Source organism: Gopherus flavomarginatus, chromosome 8 (genome assembly GCF_025201925.1).
Source record: "Gopherus flavomarginatus isolate rGopFla2 chromosome 8, rGopFla2.mat.asm, whole genome shotgun sequence".
Lineage (NCBI taxonomy): Eukaryota > Metazoa > Chordata > Testudines > Testudinidae > Gopherus > Gopherus flavomarginatus.
The window spans coordinates 64,590,643-64,612,292 of record NC_066624.1 but is presented as its reverse complement, the minus strand read 5'-3'; the positions used below and the strand labels follow the sequence as shown (position 1 = coordinate 64,612,292).

The 21,650-nt window shown below is 45.5% G+C and overlaps 2 protein-coding genes across 6 annotated transcripts in view; one reads left to right on the top strand and one right to left on the bottom strand.

Moving 5' to 3' along the window:
* Window positions 1–21,650, bottom strand: part of PPP2R3A (protein phosphatase 2 regulatory subunit B''alpha) — a 767,863-nt gene that overhangs the window by 423,238 nt on the left and 322,975 nt on the right. The gene's annotated exons all lie outside the window — the stretch shown is intronic.
* Window positions 1–21,650, top strand: part of NME9 (NME/NM23 family member 9) — a 40,462-nt gene that overhangs the window by 14,554 nt on the left and 4,258 nt on the right. For 4 of the 5 annotated variants that reach the window (XM_050965720.1, XM_050965717.1, XM_050965718.1 and 1 more), the window contains 4 exons: window positions 7,548–7,584; window positions 12,748–12,805; window positions 16,153–16,256; window positions 17,590–17,661. In XM_050965720.1, the coding sequence (XP_050821677.1) occupies window positions 7,548–7,584; window positions 12,748–12,805; window positions 16,153–16,256; window positions 17,590–17,661 (271 nt within the window). Of the gene's footprint in view, window positions 1–5,188; window positions 5,278–7,547; window positions 7,585–12,747; window positions 12,806–16,152; window positions 16,257–17,589; window positions 17,662–21,650 lie in introns of those variants that run through there. The other variant, XM_050965719.1, reaches the window with a different exon arrangement.

Sequence of the window (21,650 nt, the reverse complement as noted above, 5' to 3'; positions counted from 1 at the left end):
TTTTGGGTGGTGGCAGCAAGTACCAGGTCCAAGCTGGTAACTAAGCTTGGAGGTTTTCATGCTAACCCCCATATTTTGGACGCGAAGGTCCAAATCTGGGACTAAGGTTATGATACCCCCATCCTGCCATCTACCATCACGCATGAAGAGCTGCTGGTCTAACTCAGATTTCTATAGATGGTAAGGGAGTGCAAATTTGGTGATGTGACCTAACACATGGGGTTGCAGTGTCACTCAAATTTGGCCTGGCTATCCCTCTGGCAAATTTGAGTGGCATTGCACATTTTGAACCATGGGTAACTTGCAACCCCATAGTTAAAGTACAGGATAAGAGGTGTTTTATATTGATTTAGTATGGGAGAGTCATTTCTTTTTAAACTAAGGAGTGTTCATTACAATGGCCTGATGATAACCCTACCCACAAGGTTCCCTGTCACTGGCTCTGTTGTGAGTGTGGCTACAGTCTGCATACGGAATGATGGGATTTCATGTTTGTTGGCTTAGTGACTTATCCATTGAACTCACTCAGTTCACAAATGTGTGATAGGGAGCTCTGGCTTTAAGGCAGGACTCAGGCCGAGCATCTGCCTGTTTCTGGTGCTGCCCAGGACCAAGGCATGCTGGGATTTGTAATCCAAAAGGACTATGGGAACTCTAGGCCTCTCACCAAGGACTCCTGGGAAGGGAGGTGTGATGTTTGGGGATCACCCAGACCAGTAACAGGTTCCGTCCTGTAATGAAGGATGCCTTTGTGCTGTGTAGCTTTGATTCAGAGCCCTAAACCAGTAGCTAGCCCACACGCACATGGTCTCACCCTGGCTTTTACCAGCCTAGTTGTCCTTTGCAGGCTTGTGTTATGGAGCTAAAAATTGCAGTATAGACATGGAGCCCGGGCTCTGAAACCTGGCCTAAGCCTGAATGTCTACACTGATATTTTTAGCCCATTATGCAAGCCTCAGTCAGTGGACCCAGGTTCTAAGATGCTGCTGCAGTGTAGATGTGTATCCTTTATCACCATGTGAAGGCACATGAACTGGGACTGAGGAATTGCAGAGGACAGGGACTGTATTAGGGTATGGGACAGGAGTCAGAAGAATGTGGGGGTGCAGGCAGTAGATTGGGGAGCTGCAGGGGAAGGCATGGGGGACAGGAGACAGATGAGGGTGCAGGGAATGGTGGGGCCAGGAGGCAGATTGGGGAGTGCAGGGAAAGGTGGGGGTCAGGAAGCAGATGGGAGTGCAAGGGAAAGTGGGTGCATGTATGTACGTAATTGCGGTTGGATTTTGACCCTGAGATGAGGACACACAAATTGAGGGCAAGCGACTTGCCCCTCATGATAAAAAAAAAAAAAGTAAAAATCAGTAGACAGGCAACAAACAAGGCAATTGAGTGATTTTCAGTCTCATGGGTTTTTTTGTGCTAGTCTCGTGATTTTTGGGGTCTAATTCTTGATTTCTGAAGATTTGTGTTGATGATCCTGGGTTGGGAAAGGAGAATGCCCGGCAGGCCAGTTAGTATTTTTGAGAGGATTCTTGTGGGTCCTTTGTGAGTGAAAGCTGTCAAGCTGTTTGGAGTGGCTCAGGAAGATGAGTGCCAGTCTCAGGGCAGAAACCCAAACTGGTTGTGAGTGCTATACTTAGATTTCACCAATTAAGTATCGTGTGAATTCCTCAAGCACTATAACAGCCTTAACATAGAGTCACAGACAGTCCCCTTGGGCACTCTGATCTGTTTGGCCACCCATGCAAACTTGCCCTTGTGATAGATGGTCCCTTACCCCCCAGATCACGAGAATATTCAGGTTACTCCCAGTCCCAAAGCACCAGTCACTTACCCCAGATCAGTTGTACCTCACCACCAAAGACAATGCTTGTAGCCAATCCTATAATAAACTAGTTAAAGATCTATTAACTAAGAAAAAGAAATGATTGTTATTTACAAGGTTAAAGTGGGTAAACATGCACCCACCAATGAATTACTGTCTTAGCTTCCAAAAAGTAGTTGAAGCTGCTAATGTGCAAGCTCTCTGTGTCCTTTAGGGCTAACCTAGGCTAAACATCTGGGGATCCCTTGCTTACGTTTGGAAGTCTTGCCCTCTCCCTGAAATCCAAGCAGCATAGGGATAACCATTTATTCTTGACAGGGATTTTTTTTTCCCTTCTCCCAGAGCTGAAACTGATGGGATGAGTATTTGTGCACATTTCATCTTCAGGGGCGGGGACGAGGAGGAGGGGAAGAAAGCAATCAACAAAGTCTTTTGTCACTGATGTTTTACAATGGTTTGTCTGGCATCTATGAGCCTTCTTTTGTTGTATAGGAGATGACACCTTTTGTAGTAACCTAGTATTTCACACTTGGTAATGCGTCTCTCCTGACTGTGGGGGTTTACAATTTCAGAGAACAGATTTTATAGTTACAGAACAAATATTACCTTGTAACATGGAGTACAGGCATTATAAGAGAATAATACATGCAGTGTCCTACAAGCATTTAATTAAGACTAAACACATTCTTATAAATCTAACCTGTTCTAACAATGTTAACCCACAGGTGAGCCAAAATGGTTTCCAGCTATGCATCTCTCAGTGTTCAGTGACACCTTGGGGCCTTGGCATGAGCTGACACTTGGTCTGCTAGCATCACAGAGGCATTGAAGCATGGCTAGTGGGAGTTGTGTGTGTGTGTGTGTGTCTTTCTATCCCACACTCCTCCCTTTGCTGGAGAAGTATTTTGGTCTACACCGTCTCCAGCACCTTGTGAGATAGACAGGGTGGGAAGGAGCAGGCATGAGGGGTCTCTGGAGAGAACAAGTCCAGACAGCCCAGGGGGGAAACCATGTTTGAAGAGCTGCATCCTTTAGACAATATGTAGGCTCAGAGGCAAGAGTTTCTCAGCACTGTTGCTTTCTGATGGCATGTCCTGGTGGGCTCCCTAGAGAAGGTGACTTAGTGGTGTCTGGACACCCTCCCCCTTCGCTGGCTGGTTGGCTGGATGCAGCAGTACCTGGAGAATGGAGAGCAGCAGTGGTGGAGGCTCCCTAAAAGTGGGGGACCACTGGTGCCCAAACTGTGTCCCTGCCCCCTGTGTTAACCTATCCCTCCAAGGCAATGCTCTTGCACCACCCCTTCTCCCTGAGCCCCCACCTTCGCGTTGCCTCTTCCTGCAAAGCCCCATTCCTGTGCCAACTCTTCCCCTCCAAGCCCACGCCCTCTGCTTGCTCCTCTCCGCTGCCCCCCCAGTCACTCAAACTCCCACTTTTAAAAGTGATGGGGCCATGGTTCCTTGGCCCACTCCTGTTCCGGCATCTCTGGTGGAGAGCCACTCCCTCTGCACAGATTGGGAGGCTGCCAGTTACTAAGATGGATGGCCCAGAGTAGGGCAGGCAGCATGCCTGCCTGCTCACATGGTGCAGCTGTGCACTGATGGGGAGGAGAGTCCCACTCTATGTATGTGTGGCTCAGAGGTGAAAGTAAGCTGGTACGCGCCGGTACGGAGGACCAGTAAGAAAAGGAGACTGATGGAGGGAGGGAGAGAGAAGCGTGTTCCCTGCATAAGAATAGTTTAAACTCAACTGTTCCCTGATGGTTCAGCCTCCAGGGCTAGGTTTCTGGCCTCCTTGTTAATTTCACTCACAGTAGCTGGGGGGAAGGGGTCGAGGGGAGGGTATGTTTGACCATGGCAGGAGCAGTCCCTGTCTGCCCCCGGGGATGAGGGGATCTCTCCTACTAATATACACAACAAATACAAGCATTTGGCTGCACAGCTTAAATCCTGAGCTAATAAAAGCAGGTGGAAGAGGAAAACTCACTGTCACGTTGGTTTCTCGTCTCTTCCCTCCCCCTTCTCCAGCCAGGCTGCAGACAAGGCTCTGCATTCCTCCCCATACCCCCAGCAGGGGTTTTCCTTTAGGCTCGAGCTTGCAGTAGACTGGCTGAGATGCCTGCTGTTGCTGCCTGCAAAAGAACAGTTTAAACTCAACTGTTCCCTGTGCAGTTCAGTGCCCAGAGTTAGGAGCTGTTTCTGGCATCCTTGTTAATTTCACTCTCAGTTGTTGTTGGGTGTGTGCGACCATGGCAGGGGCAGTTCTTTTCTGCCCCCGGGATGAGGGGATCTCCTAAACACAATCAAAATCAGGAATCATTTCCAAGTTCAAATCTATCCCATTCCCTCCCCAGCAGAGGATCATGGTTGTGATGTCCAAACTGCTTGCAGATCCTCTTTGAAATGTTACTGTTTAAAAAAAACAACACAAAAAACATGGAGAACATGGTGGAAAGATGTGTCATGATGATTAGGGTTTATTTTGGGCAAAGCAATTTTGCTAAAGCAACTAAAGATTTACAGGGAAAGCAAATAGCCCCCATAGACAAAACCACAAAGGGATTGGAGGGGAAAACTGAATATTCAGCAAAATTATTGTGCCTCCTTTGAAAAAAATAGTAGTTTTCATTCCAATCCACCCTCTTTCTAAATTAATTTAAACATCTGAAATGTTCTTAGGACATCAGGTGCAATCTCAGATCTCTTTTTGTTTTGTCCTGCCTGCAGAGTGCAGAGGCTGAAATTGACAAAACTTTCTCTAAATATCTAAATTTCATTAAGGCTATTCCAGTTGTCCTTCATTCACCTCTGACTTTCCCTTCCTCTCCTCCTCCCCCCGCACCCCGGCTCCCTGGCTGGCTGGCTGGCTGTGGTTTTTGCCCTGGTTATTTACTCCTTGGCAGACCCAGCCCAGCGGCACCTGCTGGCTCTCTGCAGGCAGCAGCCCACAGGGGCCGGTTGCTGGGGTCGCTGCTGGTCGGCGGCAGGCTGCAGCTGCATTGTTTGTGACACATTCATACACATACGCATACATACAGTATGTATGTGTATGTATGAATGTGTGTCACAAACAGGGCAGCTGCAGCCTGCCGCCAACTGCCCCGACCCCAGCAACCGGCCCCTACTATTGTATTTTAGTAGTATTGGAGATCCCCTCATCCAGGGGGCAGAAAAGAACTGCCCCTGCCATGGTCACACACAGCTTCCCCCCCCCACGCCCCACAATTGGGAGTGAAATTAACAAAGATGCCAGAAACCTCTCTTAACCCTGGGGGCTGAACCATCAGGGAACAACTGAGTTTAAACTGTTCTTATGCAGGAGGCAGTCTTCCTGCTGCAAGCTAGAGGGAAGCCTCTGCAGCAGCTGCTGAGTGCCAGGCAGGGAGAAAGCACAGAGCCTAGCATCGGCAGCCTGGCTGGAGGAGAAGGAGGGAAGGCACAGAGAAAAATGTGACAGTGAGTTTTCACTTTTTCAGGCTTATTCCAATAGTAAAGTTTCATTACAGACAGTACTGGTAGTAGTAGTAGTAGCTTTATTTTCTCTATCTATGTCATGCAATGGGAGGGATCCATGAAGTACGTAGGAGAGGTGGGTGGGTTGCTTGCGATTGGACCATATGGGTAAGAAATGTAAATTACTTTCACCCCTGCCCAAACCCCAGGGCTCCCAGCCACCTCTGCAGCTGGTAGCTCCAGGGTTAATGTAAAGGGCCTGGCTCCTAGCTTCAGCCGAATCCCTGAGCCCTTTAAATCCTGATTTAAAAGCCCCATGATTTAAAGGCCCCACCTCTTCTGATAGAGGCCATGCCTCTTCCAGTTGAGGCCCCTCCCCCTCCGCAGGACTCTGGAGTACCGGTAAGTCCTTTAAGTTACTTTCACCCCTGGCTACACCTGGTCCCCTGCTCATGCTCCCCCAGCTAGTGCAGTGCTGGGCTGTCCCCATGGATACTCCCTTGCCTGATTGTAGTCCAAGCTGGTTTAATTGATGTCTAAGCCTTTGATAGGCTGGCCCATGAAGAACAGTCCAGTGTGCCATTCACTTGAGCTTTGCCTTATTTCTGAACTGAGTTCAAGCTCTTGCACTGGCATTCAACACCCCTGCTGTGTTCATCTGAGCTTAAGCAGGGGTTCCAAGTGATGCAAGCATCTCCTAGCAGTCTGGCAGTCATCCAGGGCAGGGCCGAGGAGCAAGGAGGTATCCTTTGCAGACAACACTCCTCTGACCAGCACTGCACTAAAACATTTCTGCAGTCAGCAGGCTGTTTGGCCTTGCGCCTGCCTAGGTGTGTGGTGTATATGAGAGGCTTTGTGTGGGTTCTTTGCCAGAGGACTGGATTTGCTGCTTTAGTGCATTCTTGAATATGACACAGCACATGTCTTGAAATATTGAAGCTCCTGGGGAGTAGCAGCGTGGCAGTGCTGTGTGAGCCTACATGTGGCACAGACTTAACCATTCTGGCTGAGATGACCTGAGATGTATTTTTTAATGAGCTTACAGGTTTGGTTAGTGAAGGTGATAGTGTTGATGTAATCTGCTTAGGCTTCTGTAAGGCAATTCACTTGGTACCACACAACATTGTGATTAAAAAACTAGAGTGATATAAAATTAACATGGCACACATCTAATGAATTAAAAACTTGCTAACGGATAGGTCCCAAAATGCGATTATGAACAGGGAATCATGGAATGGGTGTGTTTCTAATGGGGTCCACTGGGATTGGTTCTTGGTCTTATGCTATTTAACATTTTTATCAATGTCCTGAAAAAAAAACATAAAATTGTCATGGATAAAGTTTTCAGACAACACAAAAATTGGAGGAGTGGTAAATAATTAAGAGGACAGGTCACTTATACAGAGTGATCTATAACACACTCCAGTGGCTGGAAGTTTAAGATAGACAAATTCAGGCTGGAAATAAGACATAAATTTTCAACAGTGAGAGTATTTAACCACTGGAATGATTTGGTGGATCTGCTTTAGGGATTATTTTGGGGAAGTTTTCTGACCTTTATTCCATTGAAGGCCAGACTAGATAATCACAATTGTCCCTTCTGGCCTGGGGATCTATGAATCTATGGATTGCTTCTTAACCTGGGCACAGGCAAACAATATGCATTTTAATATGGCTAACTCTAAATGTACACGTCTAGGAACAAAGAATGTAGGCCAAAATGACAGGATGGGGGCTCTCCTGAGAAACAGTGACTCTGAAAAAGATTTGGGGGTCATGGTGGCTAATCAGCTGAACATGAGCTCCCAGTGTGATGCTATGGCCAAAACAGCTAATGCAATACTTGGATGCATAAACAGGAATCTCAGGTAGGAGTTGTGAGAGGTTCTGGTGTCCACAGTTCAAGAAGGATGTTGATAAATTGGAGAGGGTTCCATGATGAGCTATTAGAATAATTAAAGGATTAGTAAACACGTTGTGTGATCACAATGGTCCCTTCTGGCCATATGAATCCTTCCAGAGGAGCCCGCCAACACTAGTACCTAGTGGTGGGGAAGGGACACTGTTGAACAATGTGAAACCCCGCTGGGTGAGCATGGCATGGAAAAGCCTTTCCCTACATCAGTGGGCTGGCCAGCACGTGAATTTCAGTTGTAGAAAGAGGACTCCCTCTTTTGTACTAGATCATTGATTATGCTGCTGTGAGGTGGCTCTGAACTGCAAACAACAATTGCTCTGTACTGTTGTTTTAGTGACTTCTGTTCTTCTTGCAGAATAATGGCCAGTAAGAAGAAGGAGCTAATACTGCAGGTCAGTAATAGAGGTCCATGCTACAAATACATTTCAGAACTGATGGTATGGCACCTTTTATACTTGCTGTCAGTACTGTGGGGTAGATTTGACCTGAGTTACTCCAGCTTCTGCTTGGAAAGCGATGGTGCAGGGTCCCAGCAGAGGCAAGTCTTCCTTGAGGGAGCACAGGGTGGGGAGGTTGCAGAAAATCAGAGCAGCCCCCGAAGTAAGTGTTTTTAAAGATGCAGCAGGATCATTTACAATAAGGGGTTGTGGTAATTCAGCCTCTGCCACCAAGACCTCTATGGAAGTCTGAACACCATTCACAGCTGCTCTTCCAAGAAGGTACTTTCAAGTCCTATTCTGTTAATTTTGATTTCCTCATGATCATCACCATATAAAAATAATTGTGTAGGAAATCTGTCTAGAAAGTCTTCCTGTGCTAAGAGCCAAAGCAGTAGGAGAACTTGGAAAAAGAGCCACTCCTGTAAGAGGTGCAGAAAGGACTAGGTGGGGTTCATTCCAGTGATGACACTAAGCTAGAGTTTGGCTTCCCTAAGAAAACTGAGAAACTTCTACCACTTTTGCATGAAAACTATAATACCCACCAAATTCAAAATTCATATACATCATATGCAGGCTTCCTGGGATTCCACAGAGCTCAGTTTGTGGCCTTATGCTATTTAACATTATTATTAATGACCTGGAAGAAAATGTAAAATTATCACTGATAAAGTTTGGAGACACAAAAATTGGAGAACAGTAAATAGTGACAAGGACAGGTCAGTGATACAGAGTGATCTGTATCGCGTAGTAAACTGGGCACAAGCAATACGCATTTTAATATGGCTACATGTAAATGTATACCCTAAGGACGTAGCCCATGCTTACAGGATGGGAGACACTATGCTGGGAAGCAATGACTCTGAAAAATATTTGTTGTTGATGGTGGATAATCAGCTGAATATGAGTTCCCAGTGTGACACTGTGGCCAAAAGAGCTAATGCAATTCTGGGATGCATAAACGGGAAACTCAAGTAGGAGTAGAGAAGTTATTTTATCTTTGTATTTGGCATTGGTGCGACTGTTGCTGGAATCCTGTGTCCAGTTCTAGTGTCCACATTTCAAGAAAGATATTGGTAAATTGAAATGGGTACAGAGAAGAGCCACAAGAATGATGAAAGGATTAGAAAACCTGCCTTATGGTGATAGACTCAAGGAGCTCAATCTGTTTAGTTGAACAAAAAGAAGGTTGATGGGGTGACCTTATTATAGTTTATAAGCACCTACATGGGGAACAAATATTTAATAATGGGCTCTTCAATCCAGCAGAAGAAGGTCTAACATGATCCAATGTCTGGAAGTTGAAGCTAGACAAATTCGAACTGGAAATAAGGCCTCAATTTTTAATGGTGAGAATAATTAACCACTGGAACAATTTACCAAGGGTCATGGTAGATTCTGCATCACTGGCAATTTTTTGATCAAGACTGGATGTTTTTCTGAATATATGCTCTAGGAATGATTGTGGGGAAGTTCTATGTCCTGTGTTGTACAGGAGGTCAGACTAGATCAGTGGTCCCCATCCTTTTTGTGGCCAGTAGCACATTCAAGTTTTCAGAAGTGTGTGGCGGGCACCAACAATTACTCACATGCAGGGCCGGCTTCAGGCACCAGTGGAGCAAGCACGTGCCTGGGGCAGCACATGCTATGGGGCAGCATTCCGTCCATTCTGCAGAGTCAGAGTGTTTTTGTGGTTTTTGTTTTTGACGCCAGTTCTGGGCAGTGCAGAGAGAAGCCGGGAAGACAGAGAACACAGGCACCCGCAGCTACAGCCCCGGAGTACTCTGTCCCCAGCAGGTGCGGGGCCCCGGATTTTCTCCTCTACTGGGCACTAGGTGGGCCCCGCGCCTTCCGGGGACGGAGAACACCAGCACCTGCAGCCCCGGAGTTCTCTGTCCCTGACAGGCATGGGGCCGCAGCTTCTCTCCGGCTTAAGCTGCGGCCCCGCGCCTGCCAGGGACTGAGAACATCGGCACCCGCAGTCTGCAACCTTGGAGAAGCTGGAGAGAAGCCATGGCCTCATGGCTGCCGGGAACCGAGAACACCGGTGCCCGCAGTCTGCTGCCTTGGAGAAGCTGGAGAGAAGCCGCGGCCCCACGCCTGCCAGGGACAGAGAAAACCGATGTCCAGAGCCTGCAGCCCCAGAGTTCTCTGTCCCTGGCAGGCGCGGGGCCGCGGCTTCTCTCCTCTGCTGGGCACTAGGCGGGTGCACATAAATGTCTCGGCGGGCGCCATGGTGCCCACAGGCACCATGTTGGGGACCACTGGACTAGATGATCACAGTCATCCCTTCTGGACTTAGAATCTATGAATATCCCCTGTCTTTGAAGTTCAGACCCTGTTTTTCTCCTCAAGTCTTCTAGCCCTTCTCTTCAAAAATTGATAATTTCTACTTAACTTACAAGAAAACCACCCAAATAAAACAGATAAATTTAATCAGCAGTGATGTTTGGTTGGCTGGGAAGATGCCTGACAGTGGAAATAGCAGCCCCAGTCCAGGAACAAGCTGCTTTCAGGGGCTTGGTAAAATAGGGTTTGCTTGGTTGTCAGCAAGGTTTGAAACCATGACCTTCTGCTGCACAGCTCTGACTTCTACCACTCTTACTGAAGAAGTAATATGCTACTTAATAACAGTATATTAGGCTTTATTCTTTTACTTGAATCAGGGTGAGATTCAAGAATTTTAATTCCATTCCAAGTTCTGCAGGGTAGTGTCCTCTGGAGGTCACAGTCCTTCTATTCCACTCAAGCCTGACCATTTGTACCCCATCCCCTCCAGCTTTTCCCGGTCTTGTCTCTTCCGCCATGACCCCTCTCCCCCACATTTCTTCAAACCAGTCTCAATCTTCTTGCCTAGCTCGCCTCAGTTTACTCCTTTGGACTTCTCATACAAGTCCCACTCTCTGTCCCCAGCCAGTCCCAGATTCTCCATCCTCCAGCTCATAATCCAGTCGATCTCCCCCATCTCTGTTCTCTCCCACTGGCTCTTAGTACTAGTCTTCCTCCTCCCAATCCCAGTTAGGGTGACCAGATGTCCTGATTGTATAGGGACAGTCCTGATTTTTGGGTCTTTTGCTTATATAGGGTCCTATTAGCCCCCACCCCATGTCCTGATTTTTCACACTTGCTGTCTGGTCACCAGGGCAGACTCCAGGCACCAGCTCAGCAAGCAGGTGTTGGGGTGGCCAAGGGGAAGGGGCGGCACGTCGGGCTCTTCAGTGGCAATTCGGTGGCGGGTCCCTCGGTCCCTCTTGGAGGGAAGGACCTGCTGCCGAATTGCCGCCGAAGAAGAAAGCGGCATGGTGGAGCTGCTGCCAATCACGATCGCAGCTATTTTTATTTTTTTTTCCACCGCTTGGTGTGGCAAAAACCCTGGAGCCGGCCCTACTGGTCACCCTAGTCCAAGTTCTATCCCACTCCAGGCTTCTTGTCCTAATCTACTCATTTTGCTACTGCCCCAGGTCCGGTCCTTGTCCCACCGGCATTCAAATCAGGCAGCGTCCTCTTCCACAGGCCAGCAGGAGGAGCGTTGAAAGCACTGGAGAGAATCTTCCTGCTTTCAGTTTCTGTGCCTGGTGCCACACGGGCCTGAGCAATTGCAAGGAAAGGCCTGTTCATCCCCAACAGCCTTAGACTGGAGCATGCTCTCTACAGATGGAATCTTCAGAGCAATCAGTTGTCACACTAACAAGTCTTCAGTGAGCATGTGCAAACTGAGATGTTTCAAACTGGCCAAATTTGGGCTTTTATATTTTTTTTAAACCGAGAAGGCAAAAGACACATCCCTGACACTAACTAAAGGCACATCCCTGCTAAATTTCAAGCCCTTGCTGCAAAGCATGGATGCTCTAGATCATCTCAACAAAGCAACTATACAAATTTTGTAAAAGGGGCAAAATATATTTTTTCATCTCATTTGTGGAAACTTAAAAAAAGTAGAAAAGTATGAGGCAGACATCTCGCATGGAAAACTTCCCTCTCCACTTGTAATTTCTGAGGGGAGGAAAGGTCTGGTGTCATTTCTACTGAATTCCTACATGTAGCTTCAAAAAACCAAGGACATTCTCACAAACCAAGAATTTTCTCACCAAAGAAACAAACAAGCAACACCCAGTTAGGGTTGCCTAAAAGGAACATCCACCCAAACCCATAAAAGCCAAGAAGTGTCCAAGTAGAGTATCCTCCTTCAACATATCTTACCACCACACATTACATTCACCACTTTTACTGACAGACTCTGCCTTTCTATAAATAAGTCCCATACAGCATGTACAGTAACATAATACACATTACATTCCTTGCAATTACACTGTAATACAGATCCTTAATACTGACTTAATACTTCTCCATGGGGAAATTTGCACTGGTGCTCTTTCCTAGCCCTGGATTTCTTGAATTGTGGTTCACATGGTCTGTAGAGAGCTGGGTGATCACATGGTGCTGGTTTGGACATATTTTCAGCTGCTACTGTGTTAAAGGACAATTGTAAGCACGTGACTTTCCACATAATTAACACTATCACTGCCACAGAGTGTTGTGTGACCAGGAATGGGAAGAGGGGGCTGGACAGGTCTGAATGGGAGGGTAGATTGTCCACTAGCTCTGTCTTAAAATCTGGAATGGCAGAACCATGCCCAATGACCTTCCCTCTTGCAGAGACAGTGGCTGGGGTCCTGCTCCCCTCTCAGAGAGATGGGGCCCAATTCCCTTAGGAGCAGTAGAAGTACCCTCTTCCCCTGTCAGAAAGGCAGTGTTGGCAAGAGTAAACCCACCCTGTTACATCTGCCAGCACCCACATATATCTGCTTGAAGGGAGGAGATTAAACAGCTGTGCTCTTACCCTCTTACCACACATACAGAGTCCTGCTGGGGGGTTCAGGTACCCCAGAACAGTGGGTCTTGGTATTAACATCCCATTGGGTATTGGGTATTGTAAGAGACTCTTCAATACTGAGTATTTTAGTCAGAACCTTTCTTCCAGATGTTCCTGTGTCATGGTTTGCTGTGACTTGTTTAAATATAAAAGTGAAACTGTTTTGTAGTAAAATAAACAGTTATTGCATATTGCTATTTATTACTCTTCATACTCACAATGTATATATTTTAATTTTAACTCAGGTTACTATCAATAACCAGGAGCTTTGGGAGGAAATGTTGGGTTTCAAAGGACTGATAGGTAAGGACTGAGCAAACATTTCAGATCACTTGCATTTAATTCCAAAATAAACATTCCCCTGCACTCAGGACCAGCAAAGTATTGAAATTAAGGTGTGCTACTTTCCGTGTAAGGCAGGGGGTGGGAAACAAATAGAAAGATATAAAATTAACATAAAATGTCTTTAGATCATCCTGGTCCCCTTGAATGGTAGCTGCTGTAGATATGCAATTGCTTTGTCCTGCCTGAAATGACGTTACCACTTTGCTTGAGATTCTGCTCCACAATCTACTAGACATCTGAGGCTCCTTCATGTTACTTCATCTGAAATTTCTCTTGCTCGGGTTAGTCTAACAACTCCTATCTATACCCCTTTCAATCTGTCAGGGAGAATCTTGCCCCAGGAATTGACTCTACTTAAAGAGATGACTCTAGGCAGAGGTTACACTCTCCTGCTGTTTGCAACAGCTTTCCCCAAACTGGCAGCAATAAAAATATTTCTGCAAAGATTCCTGTCATAACACTGTCATCAACTTAAGCCTGCAGTGACTGAGACTGTCAGTGCTTCAGCTTTGGACCAGTATCACTTTGTAGGTGCCTAACCTCCTCAGAGTTAGCCTGAGTAGTGGCTAGCCCAAAGGATGCATATGTAGGAGAGTTCATTCTTTATCTGTAACTTGAGAAAGTGGCACCAGTTAACTTAACTTAAGTAATTAAATAAAATAACTTAAATAATTTTTTTAACCAATTGTAGTGAAATTGGTGCAAAAGGGTGGATAGACACTCTTATTTTGGTTTAAGAGGCTTGCTCAGATTAATTAAAATCTGTTACTAATTGGCATAAGCTGGTGGTCCTACCTTTTCAGGCCTGTGGGCTGGATACTAGTCTGGGGGCACCTCTGGGGCACATACGAAATGATATGCTTTACGAAATGGACTCCTCCATTTGGCATGACCTCACACATACATTGTGCGTGTGAGGTCATGCTGCATAGAGGATGCCATTTTGCTCTATAAAGTGGCATCCTCCATGCTGAGTGGCCTTGCACATAGGATGCTATTTTGTAGAGCAGGTCTGCTGTAGGACATAGACACGTTTGGGGTCCAGATGGTATTGTTCTGCAAGTTGGATCCAGTCCATGGGTCACCACTTGGACCACCTCAGTGTGTGCATGTGTAATCCACACACCTCCTGGGTGTGGTGTTCTGTCCCATCAGGATGGGGAGAGAGAACACAAAAACAAAATAAAAAGAGTGTGCTCTACAGTCTTAGCTAACAGCCAGTTGGCTCTTAGCTCAAGCAGTAGAGGCTGATGCACTAAGTTGCAGAGGTCTCAGGTTCGATCCCGACCACCAGGTCTGTTGGCATTACACATACATACCCTTTTGCACTGGCTTAACTAAATTTAATTTAAAATCGTACCTTTCATTAAGCCAATGCAACTTTATTTTCTAGAGCAGGCCTTAGTTTTACCATCCTAGCTGATGTCATTCCAGCATGGGAATTGTACCGCTTTAGCTGGAATGCAGTGCTGTATCAGGACAGTAGAGTCTGAATGTCAAAGGAGAGAAAACTCTTAGCTTCCTCCACTGAGATTCAATGAGCAGGTATATATATTTGGGAGTGTAAGAGTGACCTATAGAGTCTGGCTCCAGGCCCATCTGCTGCCTCAGATTCCCCTCATCTGCAGCATGGATTGGTTGCGGAGATGATTTAGCTCCTGGGTCATGCCCCAAAAAGTCTGCCTCTTTCAGGGTACCAAAGTCCAGGCAAACACAACACAGAAGAGTCTTCCACTCCAGTCATCAACTGGTCACATCCCCTCCTTCCTGAAGGTCTGTCTTCTCTTCCACCTCTGCCCTCCCGCTGGGCTCTGCTCAGCCTTTCAATTTTCCTCTGGCCGGTAGGGGTCACTGCAGTACCTCATTAGATGGCAGTATAAACAGCCGCTCAGTCCTCCCCCTTACTAGCAGGAGTTGCTGCACCCTTTTACAGGGTGTCAGCACAGGGGGAACCCACACCCACTTTCTACTATAGGTTCCCATCCTGGGAACCCTAAACAACTCGACTTTCTGCCCCTTTGTAGCCTCAGCCACCCCATTGCTCCTTCCTAACCCCTCTTCTTGTACTCCCAGCCCTTCCGTATATCATGCTACTCTTCTATAGACCTCTGAATCCTACAGCTGTTCTCCCTGGAGTCCCTCTCTGACTGAACCACAAGTGCTCTCACTTTCCCACCAGGGCTGCTCTTAACCACATGTTCACCTTGTTATATGGCTTTGCCCATTTCCTTGACCTGGGGGATAGCTATGCCTATAACAGATGCAGCTGAGCCCCAGCCGCCTTAAAGGGTCAAAACACCTTGTAACAATGAGTAATGTCCAGAGCAGGTGCTGCCCTCTATTATCAGAAGCGCTAATTATAGGGAAAGACACTGGTTTTCTCTTATTTAAATGGACACGTTATTTCTAGTGATGTTTTAACCTTCTTGGTCCCAGGATATTAGAGAGATAAGGTGGGTGAGGTAATTTCTTTTATTGAACCAGAAATTGGTCCAATACAAACTATTACCTCACCCACCTTGTCTCGCTGAATTATTTCTATTGATTTGAGCCAGACCCTATTGTAAAAGATAAAAACAAGGTGGGAGAGTTAAGGTTGATTTCCTGAATTTCTGAGGGCTTGGTGTTTCAACTTTAATGTTGTCCAAGAGATTTTTTCTTGCAGAATCTGTATGTGTTGAGTCAACATGCATGTGTGTATGTGAAGATTAATAATGTTCTGAAAGTGCTTCTGTCGTACACAAGATTTTTCAGAGGCCAAATTGCACAGCATTAATAGAGCAAACAAACAGAGCTCTTTGGTATACACATCCCTTTTGCAAAACCTTTTTAAGGAACAGGAACAAACCAAATAATTAACGTTTGCCTGTCAGTTCAACTTTCATCAGTTTACCAACTCATGGCCGTAATCTGACTTGTCAGTATTTTTTTAGGTACCATGCTTGTTCTTCCCATGCCACTACTCTTCCTTACTTTCCAGTGTTTCTGTTTTTGTCTTATGAAGAGGCAATATTTGAGCCTACAACAAGCAGCCTTTTTCTAATAATTTATCTGGGTGTGGACCACCTAACCCACACGTCTAGACTGAAAGTGAATTGTGGGATTTTGCTTCCTGGCTATCTGCATTTGGAAATTTCCCCCTTTCACTGCACAAGAGACCCTGCATAATCTGAAATTAGTACAATCAAAATGGAGTGATGAACTGCACCGACCAAGTTATGTGTATGTGCTTGGCCTCAGTATTTCTGAACTGTCCCCATCCTGTCATTGCGTAACCCTACTGACACAGCTTCTCCTCTGTGCAGTTGTTGATGTGTATCAGGGCTGGTGTGGTCCATGCAGAACAGTCGTGAACCTTTTCAGAAAAATAAGGAATGAGCTTGGTGATGACCTCCTGCATTTTGCTGTGGTAAGATGTAATCCAGAATAGCATCTGCTTCAAATGTACCAAACCACCCACAGAATCAACAGACAAGGAAATGCTGAAGCCACTTGTCCTTGCAATAGGCAGCAAATGTGTTCACAAGACAGGAGTTCTTATGCATACGTGTAGTCCCGTTGACTTCCTGGGCCTAATTATGGGAGGATGGGGAAGCTTACACGGATACAAATTGCAGGGCTGTGTCCCAGTTTGAACAGTGAAAGGGACTACATTTTAATATAAATTAAGAAACAGTACTCAGTAATATAACAGTTGCCCTGTCTTCCCTCTCACAGACATACAGCTATGCTGTAAGAATACCACATTTGCAAAGTGAAGCACTCATAAGTTGAGAAATGCTGAAGTTAAGGATGTCTGTGCAACCTTAACTCAACCTCTTGTGGGTATGCATTCCAATCGTCTCTCTAATTACATTCCAAATATAAAATCTTCCTTTTAGAAGTTAGTTATGGTTGCTAAATGGCAACAAGGTACGTGACTATCACATCACTTATATACTCAAGCACTTAAGAGCAAGGACATGAATAGGTCAGAACCTCAAACCTTACACTGTGCACAAACCCTTTTTCTTATCATGCATAAAGAAACGGATAATTCATCTCAACACATCTTTAATTCTGACTAATAGGCTTTTGGTTTTATGTATTTTATCATATTTGGAAGTGTAAGTAATGCTAATCAGCAGGGTCTCATTCATTCCTAATCAATCACACTTGGTATTGTTCTTTGATGACAAGTTTGACTCACCAAGATAACTGTGGCAATATAATATACCAATACTTAGACTTCTGTAAACATTTGACTTATTCTGATTATACAGAATCAATATGGTGCATATTAAATAGCTCAGCTGTCTGAATAGCTCTCAAAATATGATAGCTATTAGGGAATCAGTAATGAGTGCGGGTGTTTCCAGTGGGGTCACACAGGGAGTGTGATCAAAAATCAGATATGCCAGTAATTCCTCATGTGCCTTCCTGTCAGTCATTAAAACATTTAAAAGTTATTTAAAAATGCCAGTAAGCTAATTCGGAGGCTGGATGTACATCTTATAGGGGGTAATTTAAAAAGTGGTGCTTAACACCTTTATTAAAGAAGGATGTTTGCACAGTGAACAAATTGGTAGTGACATTTAAAATAAGATCTTAATATAAGCAATGTGTATATCTAAAAACATATTTTAAAAGCTTTTCCAAACCCTCACAATATGGCAAAAATATTTCTGAACACTTTAAAAAATGTTTACTTTTCTACAATGTAAAATTTTGATATAACCAATTTGATATTATGTTTTATTTAGGCTGAAGTAGATTCCATTGATGCTCTAGAGAACTACAGAGGAAAATGTGAACCTACCTTTCTGTTTTATGCAGTAAGTTAAAATATTTTAAAATTGTACACAATAATAAACTTTAGCAGTTGAAATAATCATTTTCTTCCATAGATGCCTTGTTTGCTTTTTTGATCTCCAGCTCCTGGTTATATATTCCACCTCTTTCATTCACTTCGCTAATCGGTTTGATGCCAAAATCCTGTCCTGAATGCAAACTGATTTCTCTCTCCCAAATGCTGCCATGCATGATAGTCGTTTTATTTTCTGTGTGTCTGTCTAGGTATTTATAATGTACCCACCATCTGGACGCAATATCATCATATCCAATCAGTTATTATCTTTTGAACACTCTGTCCAAAGTTGCTTTCCAGAGCATCTGTAAATAATCCAATTACAACGTTTTATTTTATTAATAAATAACTGAACAAGAGAGACATTAAAATATACTGTATAGGTGAGGGGAAATAAATGTGTAATGGAATTTTGAAATGAAATGAAGAACTGATGGATCAGGACCAAGGTCCAGCTAAGCTGGTGTCATTTCTCCACCATTGTCCAGGATGAGCTGCATCAGAGGGAGGTGTTAGAATGCTCCTAATGGCAGTTATAGAATAACCTGCCCATAGGGCAAGTTTCTTCCTAGCCCTCGTCGGTCAGGGTTGACTCTTGCCCTGAAGCATGAAAGTGTGTATCCCTTCTTTAAAAGGACAAGATCACCATCATTAATGTAACAGTAGATGGTCTCATTCTCCATCTGAATGTCCTTTCTGAATTCTGGACTCCATGATATCCTGTGCAATGAGCCCCAGAGGCTACTTATTAAAACCCCACATAGTTGAGAACCAGGGCCTTGTCTTTAAATCACCTCAGGTGTCCCCTTGTCTGTGCCTAGTGAGAGAGTAACTTGTCTAGTCACTCACAGCCTTCCATCCATTACTATGTGAAATGGTTCAATCTGCTCCCAGAGAACATGCTGCTTCCCTCTGTAAACGTGTGCGGCTGGGGCTCGACCCTCTCGGGTGGGGGGGGGGGAGCCATGCTGGCCCACTCTACTCCTGTTGTTCCGGAAACTAGCCCAGTGGTCCCTGTGATGCTTGTCCGTCTGGCGGGCAAGGGGCTCAGGCCTTCCAGCAGGGCAGCCGTACCAGCTGCGAGGCGCTGGGCCCTATGCCAAGGAGGGCAGCAAACATAGAGTCAGTAAGCTCAGGCCTGGGTCAGGACTGGGTAGTCCCAGTAACAGATTAAGGTCCAGCCCTAGGTCAAGGCGGGTAACAAACGCTGAGTCAGTAAGCTCAGGCCTTTCTCAGGGCTGAGCAACAGTAACAGTTTTCAGCCTCCTCAAGCCAGGGAGAGGGGGAGTCTGCCATCCCGGAGTGGGGTGGCAGGGGGGACGCAGGCCCTCTCACTCCACTGCTTCCCAACCCGGGGCCCTAGCAGCGGCTATCACTCTGCTGGTCAGTCAGTGGGGATCCTGACCACAACACACTGACATAGGCTCCAGCAACTCCACAGCCTGACTGGGGTCGGCTGCCCCCGGGCTGCTTCCGTACTCCCCCTGTGGACCTACCTGGGTCCTAACGGCCTCGGAAGGGTCCATGGGCATAGGCTCATCGCTACCGGGGCTGGGTAGTAGGTCCGGGAATTCCTCGGGATAGTCGGGCCAGGGTAGCACCAGCGGCTCCTCCGGGTAGCAGCAGGGGCGGGGAAGCCCCGTCGGCTCCTCCGGGTAGCAGGGGTAGGGAAGCTCCGGCGGCTCCTTCAGATAGCGAGTGCGGGGAAGCTCCGGCAGCTCCTCCAGATAGCAAGCGCGGGGAAGCTCTGGCCAGTCTGGGCGGCTCCCCTGGGTCGCTGGAGTCTCCCAGTCTCGAGTTCCCTGAGGTACATCTGATCTCTCCGGCTGCTGGGGCCTGACTGAGCTCTGAGGGCTGGCTTTTATAGTTCCGGTTCGCCGCCTGACCCTTTGAGGGGTGGGCTCAGAGCTCCGTAGCTCCGCCCACTCTGGCCTCCGGCGAGGCTCGACCCTCTCCAGGGAGGAGGGGAGCCACGCCGGCCCACTAGTTCATTCACAGTCGGCAAGAACCCTCCCACAGAGCATCTCGCTGACTTGTACCTACAGCCATGCTGAGGGCCCAGGGCAGCACTGTTTGTGCTCAGGCCATAACTGAAGATAGACAATGGGGGTGAGGAACCAGGGTTGCAGGAGCCCTTTGTCATCTGCCAATAGGCACTGCATGTCTCAATTATATCATGAGGGTGTATGCTCACTGGCTTTTGACGTGTATCTAAAAGGTGTCATTTGAGCAGTGTTAACACCCCTCTTCTATCTCCCTAGTGGTGGACAGTCCGAGTAGCTGAGGTCAAATGAGTGGAAATGGGCACTTGGAAAGCTGGTGCAGATGATGGAGTATGGTGTTGTATACACAGCATGTATACAGAACTGTTCCCTATTCCCACAGGCTGAATGGCTCACCCTGAGGGAATACGGATGCTGCCCTCATTTCCTGGCACCATAGAAAAGAGGGCTCTCTGGCAGAACACCTGCCTGGCCTGGAGCTGAGTAAGCTTTGTCCCTGGGGAGTGGGGGTGGTACTCAGGACCTCCCAATCATCCCGAGCAGGAAGGCAGCTAACTGTGATCTGCCACAACATGGATTAATTTAAAGCAAAACAATTTAAATAACTTATTTAAATCGTGATTTGAATCCACAAGCAGGAAACTTTGATTTTAATAATCAATTTTAATTGTGGTTTACATTGTACTTTTTAGTTATTTTCCTAGAGAAAGGTTGATTCTCTTTGGTCGGTGACAATTCAAACATGTTGATTTGCAATGAAATATAGTCTTCACACTAAGTTTGGTACTTCTTTTTGCTAGCCAGGATGATACACAGTATCTATACACATTATTTAAACAATTATATAACTTAATTTACATTTAGTCAACCTCTTAATTTTCCCATTTTTATTATCTTAAATTGTGAATGATACATTTCTTATTTATTAGATTATTAATTTTTCACCTGTGATTGTGTCAAGCTCTATTTGGATGGAAATTCAGATTCAGTTATAAATGGACTCAGACAGCATTAAAGGTTTTGTTATTAAATAAAGCTACCTTAAAAGTGCTGAATACATAAGAAAAAGTTTATCAAAACACATTTTTCCTGTAAAACTAAACTGTTAAAGGAAGTATTATCTCTACTTAACTGAACTGATTGTTTCTGGTCATCATGTCCTTCAAGATTTTAGAAATAGTAGATCTCATCCTCACACCCTAGTTTATATTTATAGATTGGGGGGAAAAAAACAAGCTTTAATGCTTTTTCAATTCCCATTTGGTTTCTTAACTTTCAACTGAACTAGATGCATAAATTGAAATGAAGAAAGCATTCTCTCTTCACCTACAGAAGAGGCTAATGCTATCAAAAGCTGGCTTGGCACTTCCTCAAACTCTGGTTCCAGGTGCCTAGTCAGTGTCTTCCAGTTTTGTGTTTAGATTTTCTTTAAAATATGGCAGCAAACATGTACTGCTTATTATTATGTTTTGAATTTAATTTAAATGATTTTATTAGAGTAAAAGAAGTTTAGACTTTAACATTAGTTGTCATTTCAATTTTAATTTTAAATAGGTTTATTTAAAAAAATAATCTGCATTTAATTTAATGGAAAAGCCAATTTTTAATCGATTTTTATCCACCCAGGTATGCTAGCAGTGTGCCCCATGGTCTTTTGGAAGAACCCAGGATCAGAAAACCCAGGGGAAATGTTACTTATGCTCTTTACTCAACAAACCTAACATGACGGAACCCACTGGGCATGTTGTAGTCCAAATCAACATGTTTATTTAGTATATACAATATGTTGCTCAAGCAGGTTTCTAAACATACAGCACACAACACCACTAAAGGACTCACAAGCTATTTAAAGGGATACTACCTAATTCCTATACACTGTAGCAAGACTCCTTCATGCAACCTCTCAGCTCATGGCACAGATGTGTAATGGCTTCATGACTGAGTCTGACCACTG